Genomic DNA, 15,500 nt, shown 5'->3' on the forward strand with positions numbered 1-15,500 from the left:
TTGAACATCAGACTTGGGCTCAGGTCATGATCTCACAGCTCTTGAGTTCTAGTCCCGCCTTGGGCTCTGTGCTGATGGCTCAGAGCCTGGAGACTGCTTTGGATTCCATGTCTCCCCGTACCCTTCCCCACTCACACTCTGTCTCTTAAAAATAAACATTGAAAAAAAATGTTTTAATGTTCAGTACGGTTCTGTCTCTTTCCTTATCTACCCCACCTGCCTCTTTCACTTCCCACACTCTTAGGAAGACATGAATTTTCAGATTCTAATATTTTTGTGAAAGGTGTGCCTAAATGATCCTTGGGATTTAGAAAGAGGGTAAGATACATATTGGGGTTTTATTTCCATCAAGATCTACTGAAATGCTAGAATTGTGTTTTGGAGTTTTATTCAAGGATAATGTCCAGAGGATTTTGTCAGTCATCTGGTAATATTAATACGGATGACCCTTGAACAGGGTAGGGGTTAGGGATGCCAACCTCCCCCATGCACAGTTGGAAATCTGCATAAAACTTTTGATTCCCCCAAAACTGAATTCTTAATAGTCTGCTCTTAACTGTTAGCCTTACTGATAACAGTTGATCCACACATATTTTGTATGTTATGTATATTATATACTACATTTTTATAATAGAGAAAAGAAAATGTTAAGACAGTCATAAGGAAGGGAAAATACATTTACAGTACTGTAGTTACTGAAAAGAGTCCATGTATGAGTGACCTGTGTAGTTCAGACCCACATTCAAGTCACCTGTACATATATCAATATGTAAATCAAAATGTAAAAATATTTTCCCTTTTATTCTCCACAATAACTAAACTTCTGCATGTGTTATAAAATTACCTGTTGATGTGTGTGGTGGAGGTGTGTGTGTGAGAGTGAAGTGGCTATCACTAGCTAGATTATTCCTATGAGAACCATGATTTGACATAGGGAATTAGGTCCAACTATCTCACTGACTTTCTCATTAAAATGATGATTATTGAGGTGCCTGGCTGGCTCAGTTGGTAGAATATGAGACTCTTGACCTGTGGGTTGTGAGTTCAAGCCTCACGTTGGGCATAGAGCTTACTTAAATAACATTTAAAAAAAATATTTTGTTGATGATTATCATGTGCTTTGTAGTCTCAATTAAGTCGAGAATATCCCTTCACATCGACAGTATTGGGTATTGTTCATGGTGCTGATTGTTTTTCGGATTCGGCTGAACTAACAGCAGTAACATTTTAAGTTTTTTGTCTGAGCTTTTTATATATATGTTCCCTGTCTCTATTGTCCAGGTCACAGGACAAAGCTGTTTTGAGCATCATCTTTATTATTTTTTTAATGTTTATCTATTTTTGAGCGAGAGAGAAAGAGAGAGAGCGTGCGAGCAGGGGAGGGGCAGAGAGAGAGGGAGACATGGAATCTGAAGTACGCTCCAGGCTCCGAGGTATCAGCATAGAACCTGACACAGAGCTTGAACTCAGGAGCCGTGAGATTATAACCTGAGCCAAAGTCAGACACCTAACCGACTGAGCCACTCAGGTGCCCTTTAAACGTCATCTTTAGATCAGACCTAATCTTTCAGTCAGGTGAGAAACAGCATTAGCAAAGCAAAGAGTATGGACTCTGTTGCCAGGCTGCCTGGATTCAGATTTTGGCTTTGGCAAAATAACAGTGTTTCCTCCTCTATAAAATGAGAGTATTTGTTTAGGACAGTGCCTGACAGAGTAAGCACTATGTGTGTTAGCTCCCATTTTTGTTTTAAGAAATAATTGTATTCAGGGGCGCCCGGGTGGCTCAGTTGGTTAAGTGTCCGATGTCAGCTCAGGTCATGATCTTGCAGTTTGTGAGTTCAAGCCCCGCCTCGGGCTCTGTGCAGACAGCTCGGAGCCTGGAGCCTGCTTCAGATTCTGTGTCTCCCTCTCTCTCTGCCTCTCCCCTGCTCACGCTCTGTCTCTCTCTGTCTCTCAATAATGAATAAATGTTTAAAAAAATTTTTTGTTTTAAAGAAATAATTGTATTCATCCCATAACAAATAGGTATTCAGTAGGGTTAAACTAACTCCTGTTAAATTGTAGGCAAAATTCACTGGGGGTGATGAAAAAGAGGGTTCTTATCCCAAGTATTTCCTGGCACCAAACTGCCCTCACTGCCTTCCCTTTGCTAGAATGGCTACAGAACCCATAGGTCCAAGCTAGTGCCTGAGAAGACATTACCACCTACCTGACATCCCTAGCTCTCTTAGAACCAAAGCCCCACAGAGGCTGCAGCTCCCACAAGTAGCCTTAAAAGTCGGAGTATTGCTGGCAGCAGGTGGCCATGACGTTAGATACCCAACTAGGCACCAGGCCCTCTAGAGTGTTAGCATCGCTCCAAGGACACCATCTCCTTGCTGAAGTTCGGCCAGCTCTGGAAATAGAATATGTGGGGGTGGGGCCTGGTGTTCAGAAGCCATGATATGCTGATCGGTGGCTACAAGTGCATCCTGCTGTTCTACACCCAGGGCTCCCTGGGGCAGCATGAGGCATAGGAGTTCCAGATACAGGTTGCAAACTGGCTGTACTGGGGGCAATGGAGCTTAGTGGTTTGGGGCAACAGGACTTTAGGGGGAGTTGAATGAGTAAAGACTAATCAGTATAGATACTCTATTAATAGAGCAATGAGTATCTCTGAGACCCCTTTAGTTATTGGATTGTGGGTCATCCAGGCGACTGTGGGCAGGAAACTCAAAGCTAAAATTTTAGCCCTTGTTTCCACAGAGCTTTTTAAGGTGATATAATACTCTATAAATAAACATACCCTGTCTTCCTGGTGGGAATTACATTTCCAAAAATAATTTTTTAAGTTGAGGGCCTATCTGTAGTAGCCTGGAAAGGGCAAGTGCTTGCACAATACTGCTTTTGCTATGGGGGGGGGGGTAGGACTACCCTGTTACTTCTTCATATTGCTGCTGTGGGAGCCTGGGCTTCCTTGAGGACCACCACTGATGGGAGTTACAAAATACCTTTCAACAGATTGAGGCACTTAAAGAAGACTTAAGCTGCATGGTATTTCAGTCCATTTAGCAGAACACTTTGTGGTTCATTCTGTCAAGCAAGTGAAATGATAAACATTAAGCTAAAAGCTTATAATCAAGCTTCCATTTATAGAAGACTGTTCAGCTTGGGTACAGTGATTGTGAGTGCACCTCAAAGTCTATCTTAGACTTTTGTTCTTCAACAAAGACAGTTGTCCTTTCTGTGCCTCATCTTTCCATCTGTACGATGGGTAGGTCATTCTGTCACACTAAGCTGTAGTGGGAACATATAAATACCATGGGAAGCTGTGTAATGCAGTTCAGGAAGGCACTGGAATATGCAAGTTCATACTTGGGTGAATTGAGCAGGTTAATCCTCTGAGTGATAGTGATCTCATCTGTAAGTATAGTTCTTTTTCTTTTTTTTTTTTTTTTTTGCCTACCCCTCCTGCCCCCCATCTACCCAATAATTCCCCTGGTTGGCGTAACTAAGTGAGAAAATACTGGGCATAGGGATCGAAATCTTGAATCTGTTAGGACTTTAGAGCTAAAAATAGCAATGGTAATCATTTTTCTACTCTATCATATTTTCCAAAGAAGAATAATTAAGGGAGTTAACCGAGGGCACAGGCTGTTTGACAGGTGTGGAGAATTATAGAAATGCTCAAATTTTTTTGAACGTTGTGATGCTTTAGTACAATAATAAAAGAATGTTGTCCGTCTTGCCCCTATGTGAGTAAGTAATGGATGATTCTCAAAGGGGTAGAGGTAGAGTATGTATAAGAATCATTAGAAAGGGGGCTTTTCCAAATTACATATGTTTTCTGCTCCGTGGAAGGGGATGCCAGAATTAATGGGGGAAGGACCAGAAGTGGGTGGGGAGGGTGTAACTTTTTTCCTTTCAAAAACTTACAGGGGCACCTGAGTGGCTCAGTTGGTTAAGTGTCCCAACTCTTGATTTCGGCTCAGGTCACGATCTTGTGGTTCATGAGATTGAGCCCCGCACCAGACTCTACACTGACTGCACGGAGCCTGCTTGGGATTCTCTCTTTCCTCCTCCTTCTCTCTCTCTCTCTCAAAATAAATCAGCATTTTAAAAATATATCAAAATAATAAAATCAAATAAACTATTATAGATATATGCTTAAGAAAAGTAAACTATGCAGAAGGTTTTATTGTTTACAAGGAAAAGTAAATTTCCCATGTAGATTCCAACCTTGGCAGTAATTACTATTAAGCTTATTTTTTTTTTATTGTTACTGTTAAGTTTCTTATGTGTCATTCTAGAAATGTTGTATGTAAATATATAAGTATATTTATGTATATAAGTGGAAGGGTCTATACTATTCTGTACGCTTTGTTTTTTGGTTTTATTTAGTATCAACACATGTAAAGCTATTTATTTAAAGACCTACATAGTATTACAAATAAAGATGTACCCATAGGTAGCTAACAGTTCCTAGTTGATAGATTTTTACAATTTCAAGTTTTCTGCTTTTGTAACAGTGCAACAGTAAACATGCTGGTATGTCCTCAGTACAGCCCAGGTGTACCTCTTGGATTAATTTCTAAACATGAAATTATTGAAAGGTGTGTGTGTGTGTTTTAGATTTTGAGAGATTGAATTTATTTACATCAAGTGTACGGATATAGAAAAGCTCCCCTTGTATTTATAAAAAACACATTCCCTCTAAAGCAGAGTAAAACTTGGTTTGACTCTAACAAAACATGTTTACTTTCTTTTTTCCACTTGAAGCCTGTGCCTACTGCACTGGCTCAAGTAGACAGAGAAAAAATCTATCAGTGGATCAATGAGCTGTCCAGTCCTGAGACAAGGGAAAATGCTTTGCTGGAGCTGAGTAAGAAGCGAGAATCTGTTCCTGACCTTGCACCCATGCTGTGGCATTCATTTGGTACTATTGCAGCACTTTTACAGGTGGGTACATACCAGTGAGTTGCAGGTCATTCCTGTTTATCATGCTTCTCTCTCTCTGTCTGCTCAAATGATTTTGAAGACTTTGGTAGAATAGTTCTTTAAATGTTAGCATTTGTAAGAATCTGTTTTAGAAAAGTCTAAGGTGCTTGTTAAAATGCAGATTCTTGGGTCTTACCCAAAAGATTTATTTGGTCTCAGATTAAAAATCTTTTTTTAGAAAGCACCTGCCCTGCTCTCAGGTGATTCTGATGCAGGTAGTCTGAGAACTACACTTTGAAAAACACAGCTTTAGGAATACCACAAGACACTTCTACATGACAGAAGAAAAAAGGTAGAAAGTAAAGTATAAGAACTGCAGGGTATATTCTGGCAAAAGGAAATATTAAGATAAAGATATGATAGCTATAGGATTAGAGGTAGGTACACTTGTACATTAAAGGGTAAGTAACCAAAATTTGGTTCTGACTGTAATGATCATTGGTGGGAAATAAATTGATATGGTATAATCTTACAATACCAAGATAATGGAATAATCATCCTTTAAAGTATTGTCCAAAATTCCTAATAATTAGGTTAATTTTTCAAGCCTGTTAAGTAAATTTGCATTCATTTCCTATATCATGTAACCAAGAAACTAATCTTTCCTTTTTTTAATGTATAATTAACATACATACAGTGTTATATTAGTTTCGGGTATACAGTATTACAATTCAGTGATTCAACAATTCTGTACATTACTCATTGCTTATCACAATAAGTGTATTCTTTTTTTTTTTTTTTAAATGTTTATTCATTTTTGAGAGAGACAGATTGCAAGCAGGGGAGGGGCAGAGAGAGAGAGAGAGACACACACACAGAATTCCAAGCAGGCTCCAGGCTCCGAACTGTCAGCACAGAGCCAAACGTGGAACTCGAATTCACAAACCACAAGATGTCATGACTTGAGCCAAAGTCCGATGCTCAACCAACTGAGCCACCCAGGTGCCCCACAATAAGTGTGTTCTTAATCCCCAAAACTAATCTTTCTTTCAGGGACTTTTCCTATAAAAGTTTTACAATTAAAAAAAAAAAAGGAATTGTATACAGCGTATCATCACCTTTTGACAGAGTACATATGTTCACTGCTGTTTGAACATATCTCCATGTGTATACCCACGTTCTTTTTTTTTTTTTTTAACGTTTATTTATTACTGAGAGACAGACACAGACAGAGCATGAGCAGGGGAGGGGTAGAGAGAGGGGGAGACATAGAATCTGAAGTAGGCTCCAGGCTCAGAGTTGTCAGCTCAGAGCCCGATGCGGGGCTCGAACTCACAAACTGCGAGATCATGACCCGAGCTGAAGTTGGTCGATTAACCAACTGAGCCACCCAGGTGCCCATCCCACGTTCTTATCTCTCCCTTTTTGCAGTTGCTACCTGACCAAATTTAGACTTCTTAATGAGTCACTGTGGTTGATCTACTGACACTTGCTATCTGGCCAGTTATCACTATAACTTAAAGCAGGGTACTGACAAAATGGAGGATTATAAATATAAGAGCCCCTCAAGTGAAGGCCTCAACAGATGCTGGATATAAAGAGGGAAGTGTAGGTGACCCCAGTTGCCTCCAGACAAATCTTCTAGAAACCTATGTAGAAATTTCTCATAGTCTCAGGTATCTTTGGGATGAAAAGATAGCATTGTTTATTTCTGCTCCCACTTTGATAGTTCAGTTCTTACAGGATATGTGGAATCAAAAGTTGTGGGAGTTTTGGGGGGCCTGGGTGGCTCAGTCGGTTAAGTGTCCGACTTCGGCTCAGGTCATGATATCACAGTTCGTGAGTTCGAGCCCTGCATCGGGCTCTGTGCTGGCAGCTGAGAGCCTGGAGCCTGCTTTGGATTCTGTGTCTCCCTCTCTGTCTGCCCCTTTCCCGCTCACGCTCTGTCTCTCAAAAATAAATAAATGTTTAAAAAAAAATTTTTTTTTAAGTTGTGGGAGTTTTTAGGGTTTTTGCTTTAATACCATGGGAATTCATTTTGTAATAAGTTCTTTATTCATCTGCTGCTGGTTTCCATTTTTTAGGAAATTGTAAATATTTATCCATCCATCAACCCACCCACCTTGACAGCACACCAATCTAACAGAGTTTGCAATGCTCTGGCATTACTGCAATGTGTGGCATCACACCCGGAAACCAGGTCAGTCCTTTGATGCGTCTGTTGATGGAGGTTGTATTGAATATGGTCTTTTTATGAATGAGAGGAAGAGGCATGCAGTGGGGTGCATGTGTGTGGGTGTGGATCTCCAGGATTCTCATTTGCTTTGCTTTTCCTGAAGAATTTCTGGTCTCTAATTCACCAAGTTTTCATGTAGTAACAGCATAGTATTGTTCTTTTATAATTTTTTTTTTTGCCTTTTTAAAATTGCAGTAAAGTATACATAACATAAGCTTACCATTTCAACTATTTATAAGCATAGAGTTGAGTAATAAGAATACCTTTATAATTTGCAACCACCACCACCATCCATCTCCATTACTTTTTTCATCTTGTAAAACTGAAACTTTACCCATTAAACCATAACTCCCATTCCCATAGCCTCTGGGAACCATCTTTCTACTTTCTGTCTGTATGATTTTGACTACTCTGAGTATCTCATTTAAGTGGAATCATTCAGTATTAGTCTTTTTGGAATTGGCTTACTTCATTTAGCATAATGTCTACATTGTAGTATATGTCAGAATTTTCTTCCTTTTTAAGGCTGAATAATAATCCGTTGTCTCATTTACTTTTTACTCATTTATAACACTGAACTTTAAAGGAATGGCATTCACGGGGCGCCTGGTAGAGCATGTGGCTCTTGATCTCAGGGTCGTAAGTTTGAACCCCACGTTAGAGGTAAAGTTTATTTAAAAATAAAATAGGAGCGGGGCGCCTGGGTGGCGCAGTCGGTTAAGCGTCCGACTTCAGCCAGGTCACGATCTCGCGGTCCGTGAGTTCGAGCCCCGCGTCGGGCTCTGGGCTGATGGCTCAGAGCCTGGAGCCTGTTTCTGATTCTGTGTCTCCCTCTCTCTCTGCCCCTCCCCTGTTCATGCTCTGTCTCTCTCTGTCCCAAAAATAAATAAACGTTGAAAAAAAATAAAATAAAATAGGGGCGCCTGGGTGGCTTAGTCGGTTGAGTGTCCAACTCTTGATTTCGGCTAAGGTCATGATCCCAAGGTTCATGTGGGATCAAGCCCCACATCAGGCTCTGTGCTGAGTGTGGAGCCTGCTTAAGATTCTCTCTCCCGCTGCCCCTCACCCCCACTCGAGTGCATGCATGCTCGCTCTCTCTCTCTCTCTCAAATAAAAAAATAAAAATAAAGGAGTGGCGTTCACATCTCAAGAAAAGTCAGGTATGTAGATACTTCTCCCCCCTTAACCCATGGTAGACATCACTGTGCCATATATGAGGCACAGTGCATGGCATTTAGCAGGAGTTCAGTAAATATTTGAACCCAGCATTTTTCCCCACTTAACCTAGATTTGGCTTCAGAATCTTTCTTAACCAAGGATTCTAGGCAGCCTTGTAAAAGATTAGAATTGGCATGCAAGTTGGCCTGCTACATCTGACAGGAAAAGGAAAATCCTGTTCAGGTATCTGCTTTGTGACTTTTATGGCTCTGAGGCACTTAATGACATCTTATTGAAGTCTTTCCTCTTTTTCTCAAGTTTCCTTATGAAATCTGAGTGCTAGGTTGACACTGACATTTTAGAGCTCTAGAGAAGTTACAATGAAAGTTATTTTTAAGCACTTAAGAAAAATGCAAGAGTACTGTGTTAAAAATTTAGAATGTTTGCTCTCCCATAAGGTGTAACTATAAATAACATAAAGTAATGGATTGGTTCCACGTTAGTTGCCTGACATATTAGCTTCAGATTACAATGTTTTTAGAATATCTAGTGTATCTGAAATGCTCTAACAAAAAAAAGAACAGTGTGCATTTAAACATAGCAGATAAACCTGATAATGGCTCCTTTGTTTTCCTGTCTCGGTTTATAAGGTTTTGTGTGACTGTACCTGTGAATAGGTGAGGGAAGGCATCTAGGAGAATTTCTCGGGCACTTAATAGCATTTTATGACCTACTTTTTTAAATCTGCAATTGGATATTTTATCAGTTTTTCAGGTACTTGATACTGATTACAGGGAAAATGGTGTATTCTCTTAACCATTGATCTAGACTAGGTTTTTTTTTTTTTAACCTTGACATTGCCATTTTGAGCTAGGTTTTGTGGTGGGAGGAGGGGAGTGAAAGGGGGCTGTCCTGTGCTCTGTTGGATGTTTGGCAGCATCCCTGGCCTCTGCCCACTGAATGCCACTAGCACCCACCTCAGTTGTGACAACCAAAATTATCTCCAGACATTGCCGCATGTGCACTGGTGGGCAAAATCATCCCAACTGAGAACCATTGGTCTAGACTAATGACCGTTGACCCTTTTCTAGAGGTTTCTTGGTTAGGCAATGTTATAGACCTCACAGAATGAACTGCCTGGAAATCGAATGTTCACAATCCTTAGAAATTGAGTCTGGGCTCTGAATGTGATTATCTTTTTCTTTCAGGTCAGCATTTCTTGCAGCACACATCCCACTTTTTTTGTACCCATTTTTGCACACTGTCAGCAAAACGCGTCCCTTTGAGTATCTTCGGCTAACCAGTCTTGGAGTTATTGGTAAGTTATTAGGGTTGTCTTACAAGCCTGAAATACTCATTCATAATAGCGATCTTAACTTCGGTGTTTTGTTTTGTCTTTTATAACTTTTGTTCACCAGTTGTTTGCTTTTTGTCTTTGAGGTTGAGTCTGTTTTCACTAATAAATGAGGATATAATAACAAATAATAATAAATATTTTTTAAATAATAAGTAAATAAGTCATATAATGGTTCTTATCAAGTACCATTCTGTGTGTTGTTAATAAAGGTATGAAGCCCAACATTTGGGATTAAATTTAGCATATATGTAGAAACATTTATTGGAATTGTAGGGAGAGTAAAGAACAAGAACTGCAGTCAACAAAGAGTATTATTACAGGGATAAGAATTTGAGCTGGTGTTGTTTTGTTTATTTCTCTTTTCTAACTTTTGAGCTGTTCTCCCATAACTGCAGATGTTTGTCTTCTGCTTCACCTAGTTGAATTTTTGCATGCTACAGTTAATGTTTCCACATATATTTACTATGGGAGATGTGTCTAAAATATGTTTTGCTCAGGAAAATAATACATTAGCTGTTTCAGATCTCAGACTCCCGGATAATAAAGAACTGTCTTTGGATTTGTGAAAAGTAAATACATTCAAGGTTTCTTTCCAGGGGTGCCTGGCTGGTTCAGTCGGTAAAGCATGAAACTCTTGATCTTAGGGTCGTGAGTTCAATCCCCATGCCCCACGTTGGGCATGGAGCCTACTAAAAAAAGAAGAAGAAAATGATTTCTTTCCAAACTCACCCTTCAGTATCTTTTTCTCATAGTTTTTGCTCATGTACTGACCAAACAGTAAGAACATTGATTTTTTTAATAAACTTTTTTGTTTTATTTATTTATTTTGAGGAGGGGAGGGGCAGAGGGAGTGAGAGACAACCCCAAGCATGCTCCACACTGGTAGCAAAGAGCCCAATGAGGGGCTTGAACTCATGAAACCGAGAGTCAGACACTTAACTGACTGAGCCACCCAGGCGCCCCAATAAGAACATTGGTTGTACAGACTTTGTTTTGTTTGTTACTGTTTTTATCTTCAATTTGTGTTCATATCCCTCATATCCCTACAATTATAAACCATGGAACAGGAAGTATACTTCAAAAGTTTGGTACTTTTAAGGCACCTGGGTGGCTCAGTTGGTTAAGCATCCAACTTTGGCTCAGGTCATGATCTCATGGTTCCTAAGTTCGAGCCTGCACATCAGGCTCTGCACTGACAGTGCGGAGCCTGCTTAGGATTCTTTCTCTCCCCCCCCCCCGCCCCTCCCCAACTCATGCTTTCTCTCTGTCTCTCAAATAAATAAATAAACTTTAAGATAAAAAGAAAAAGTTTGGTACTTCTGAGACATATTTCTCAGAGACATTTTATTGTACATTTAAGGAGTAGCTGTTAATCTCATATACAAGTGAATGTTACTCTTTTTTACATCCCCTCTCAAGTGGTACTCTAATTAGAAACTTTTTCCCCCAATATATTGTTTTCTACTTTTAAGTTACAAAAATTTCCCATGGAGGATTTAAAACATGAACAAGGTACCAGCCAAAAGAAAACATTTATATCCTTAATTCTGATTTAAATTACACCCTACTTCTGCTGGTTTTTAAACCACTACAGTTAGATGATGCATTTGGGATCTTGGGATAAACTTAACTGTAGGGGGATTAAAAAAAAAAAAAAAATACTCAGACAGTATAAAGCTAGTTGTTTGCCCTTGCATATATTTTCTGAAACTTAATTTCTCCAAGTCAGTTGAGAGTACAAGCTGAAGGTAAATGTTGGGCCTAGACTTTTTGCTTACAGTTCAAAGGTTATCACAAAAGTTTGAATATAAATGAAATGATACATGAAAAATTAGAAAATACTTGAAAGTGAATAAAATAAAAACAGCATATCAAACCTTACAGGGTGCAGGTAAAGCAGGGCTTACAGGGAAATTTGTAGCATAAAATGCTAATACTAGAAAGGAGGAAAGGTCTTCAATGTTCAAACCTTTCCACTTTAAGAAAATAGAAAAAGGAGCAAACTAAGCTAAATTGAACAGAAGGAAATAATAAAGAACAGACATCATTGAAAATGAGAACAGGAAAAGGATAGATAAAATCAATGAAACCAAAAGCTGACTTTTTTTGAGATATAATTGACTCATAACAAACATTGTGTTAGTTTTAAATGTACAGCATAACAATTTGATACATGTATATATTGCAGAATGATTACCACAATAAGTTAAAATCCATCACCACACACAGTTATAAAAATTTTTCTCGTGAGGAGAACCTTTAAGATCTCTCTTAACAACTTTGAAATATTCAATACGATATTGTTATTGTAGTCATTGCACGTTGCAGTCCCAGTACTTATAATTGGAGGTTTGTACCTTTTGACCACCTTCACCTATTTAACCCACCCCCAATTTTTTACTGAAAAAAATTCAGTGGAATTAATAAACCTGTAACTGGATAGACTGGGAGAAAAAGAGAAAACACAAATTATAAGTACCAGGAATGAAAGGGTGTATGTTACAACAGACCATAGACACTAAAAGAATAATGAGAGAATACTGCTAATAACTCTGTGCCCATAAATTTGATAACTTAGGTGAAATGGCCAAATTTTATGAAACTTTTCCAGAATATAGAAGGCTTCTAAATTCTTAGTAAGGCCAGCATTACTCTGATAATAAACCAGAAAAAAGACACTGTAAGAAAACTTTAGGCCAGTAGCCCTCAAGAACATAGATGAAGAAATTCTCAACAAAATGTTAACAAAGCAAGTCCAACAATATATAAAAAGGATCATCATGACCAAGTGGGTTTATCCCAGGAGTGCATGATGTTTTAACTTTCAAAAATCAGTCAATATAGGGGTGCTTGGCTGGCTCAGTTGGTAGAGCATGCAACTCTTGATCTCAGGGTTGTGAGTTCAAGTCCCACATTGGGTGTAGAGATCACTTAAAAAGAGAATCTTAGGGACACCTGGGTGGCTCAGTTGAGCATCAGAGTCTTGATTTCAACTTAGGTCATATCCCAGGGTAGTGGGGTTGAGCCCCACGTGGGGCTCCGCACTAAGCTTGGGGTCTGCTTGGGATTCTCTCTCTCTCCCCCCCTCTTCCCCCTCCCCTGCTCACATTTGCTGTTGCTTTTTCTCTCATAAATAAATAAACAAACAAATCTTTTTTAAAGAATGGTCGATATAATTGACCATTTCAACAGACTAAAGAAGAAATATTGGTTGTTTCTTTCATTAAAAAAAAAAAAATAGCGGACAGAATTCAGCCTCCCTTTATGATAAAAACGCCAGCAAAGTAGAAATGGAGAGAACTTTCTCAACCTGATAAAGTTAAAAAAAAGAATCCTACAATTAAGATCATAGTTAATATGAAAAACCAGGCATTGTCCCCTAAGATTGAGAACAAGGCAAGGATGTTTATTCTCACCACTCGTATTCAGTATCATTCTGGAAATCCTACCTGGTGCAATAAGGCAAGAGAAAAGAATAAAGGGCATACAAATTAGAAAGAAAAAAGTAAGACTGTTTATTCACAGACAACAAGGTTAACTACATAGAAAAATCTTGAAGAACCTACCCAAACAAAGCTACTAGAACTAGTGAATTTAGCAAGGTTGCAGGATATGAGGTCAGTATTCGAAAATGAATCATTTTATGTGGTAGAAACAGTCAAATTGAAATTTTAAAAACCTACCATTTATAATAGCACCAAAACATGAAAAATTTGGGTGTAAGTCTTACAAAATGTGCAAGATCTGTAGGTAAAAAACTACAAAACAATGATGAAAGCAAAGAAGTCCTAAATAAATGCAGAGATATACCATGTTCATTGATAGGTATATAAATGATTCAATGTTGTTGAGATGTGAGTTCTCTCCAAACTGATGTATATGGACTTAGAGCAATTACAACAAAATCCCAGCAGGATTTTTTTTTTAATATAGAAACGACAAGCTGTTTCTGAAATTTATATGGAAAGGCAAATGAGCTAGAATATGCAGATTTTAAAAAGAAGGACAAAGTTGGAAGGCCTGCACTACCTGATTTCAAGATCTACTGGAAAACTGTGGTTGTAAAGACAGTGTGGTATTGGAGAAAAGCTAGGCTTGTAAATCAATGGAGCAAAATGGGGAGTCTAGAAATTGACCCATGCAGATATGGTTAATTGATTTTTGCAAAGGTGCAAAGATAATTTCATGAACAAAGGATAATAGTCTTTTCAATAAATGGTGGTAGGACAATTAAGATATCCATATGTAAAACCATGAAGCACAATCTATACCTTGTACTCTATGTAAAAATTAATTGAGAATGGGTTTTAAACCTACATGTAAAGTGAAAATTAAATAGTAATTTGAGGGGCGCCTGGGTGGTGCAGTCGGTTAAGCGTCCGACTTCAGCCAGGTCACGATCTCGCGGTCCGGGAGTTCGAGCCCCGCGTCAGGCTCTGGGCTGATGGCTCAGAGCCTGGAGCCTGTTTCCGATTCTGTGTCTCCCTCTCTCTCTGCCCCTCCCCCGTTCATGCTCTGTCTCTCTCTGTCCCAAAAATAAATAAATGTTGAAAAAAAAATTTTTTTAAAAAATAGTAATTTGATATCTGCTATAGGCCACATTAGTAAATTCTTCTATGTGCTGTTTGGTATGGGGTTTAGAGATTGTAGCATTTGTAGATTGCCAGTTCTTATTTTAAGTAAATGATATTCCTTTCTAATCGAAAGTGATTAAGTTATTATAGATCTAATTAACTGAGGCCTTTCATACAAAAACTGGTTGATGCGTTGGACAGCTCAGGGACCAGTCATTTGTTTAATGAGGCTCTGCTTCCCTATGTACAGAATAGAGAAGATATCCCTGAACTGTGTCTGTTACCTGGTCCGTGGTGGCAGTTTAGAACTCAACAGAATTTAATTGGGATGAATTTCAAAAATCATTTGTTCCGACTCTTTTTTTTATAGATAAAGAAACAGAGACCTATAAAGAGAGGGTAACTCTACCAAACTTTGGTAAACAAGTTGCGGGACTAGGATTAAAGTTCAGGTGTGTGTGTGTTTCTGGTTTGGGTACACCCTTCCATGATTGTGCTCTTTGGGGAAAGAGTAACAATTAAGTAACCAAGAAGTAATGTTTGTTTATGTCCAATGTGAAATAGGATTCAAATTGACACCATTTCTTTGCTACCTGGGGATATCCTTTAGTACTGATACAGAACTCTTCTCTCCTCCCTAAAATAAATAGAAAGTAGATGGTGATGTCATTGTGTAGCCAAGAATGTTAGAAAAATGATTTAGATGGCTGAACTGCTGCTCACTATGTGATGGACCAAACCTGGTACCTGATCTTTCAGATGCTGACTGATAACAGTCAACCTCTGCTTTCTCTTCCCTTTTTTTTTTTTTTTAAAAACATCAGTATGAATCTGATTCTCTGACATGAATGAACCACAATGTATCTTCTGTTATTTAAGTTCCACAACTAGTTGAATGAACACTCATTCCAAAGTTAATTAAAAACATTCACTCTGAAATAATTTTGTCCATATTTTCTTTAGGGGCCCTAGTGAAAACAGATGAGCAGGAAGTAATCAACTTTTTATTGACAACAGAAATCATCCCTTTGTGTTTGCGCATTATGGAATCTGGAAGTGAACTTTCTAAAACGGTATGTGCTTTTCAACTTAGATTTTATATTTTGTTGGCTCTTGGACTACTTTATGGTTCTGGGATCATTTTCTGCCTCCCTTCAGGCTTTTTGAAACTTATATGAATATATTTTCTCTCTTGGATAAAAATTGTTATAAAATGATCATTTAAAAATCCAGACCTGGGGCACCTGGGTGGCTCAGC

The 15,500-nt window shown here is 38.6% G+C and overlaps 1 protein-coding gene across 4 annotated transcripts in view; it reads left to right on the forward strand.

Moving 5' to 3' along the window:
- The window catches only part of CNOT9 (CCR4-NOT transcription complex subunit 9), a 30,351-nt gene that overhangs the window by 7,463 nt on the left and 7,388 nt on the right, over positions 1-15,500 (forward strand). For all 4 annotated transcript variants that reach the window (XM_040476254.1, XM_040476255.1, XM_040476257.1 and 1 more), the window contains exons 2-5: positions 4,759-4,938; positions 7,002-7,117; positions 9,520-9,629; positions 15,206-15,315. In XM_040476254.1, the coding sequence (XP_040332188.1) occupies positions 4,759-4,938; positions 7,002-7,117; positions 9,520-9,629; positions 15,206-15,315 (516 nt within the window). The remainder of the gene's footprint in view (positions 1-4,758; positions 4,939-7,001; positions 7,118-9,519; positions 9,630-15,205; positions 15,316-15,500) is intronic.

The sequence above is a fragment of the Herpailurus yagouaroundi genome, unplaced genomic scaffold (genome assembly GCF_014898765.1).
Source record: "Herpailurus yagouaroundi ecotype Mexico unplaced genomic scaffold, PumYag 140, whole genome shotgun sequence".
NCBI lineage: Eukaryota > Metazoa > Chordata > Mammalia > Carnivora > Felidae > Herpailurus > Herpailurus yagouaroundi.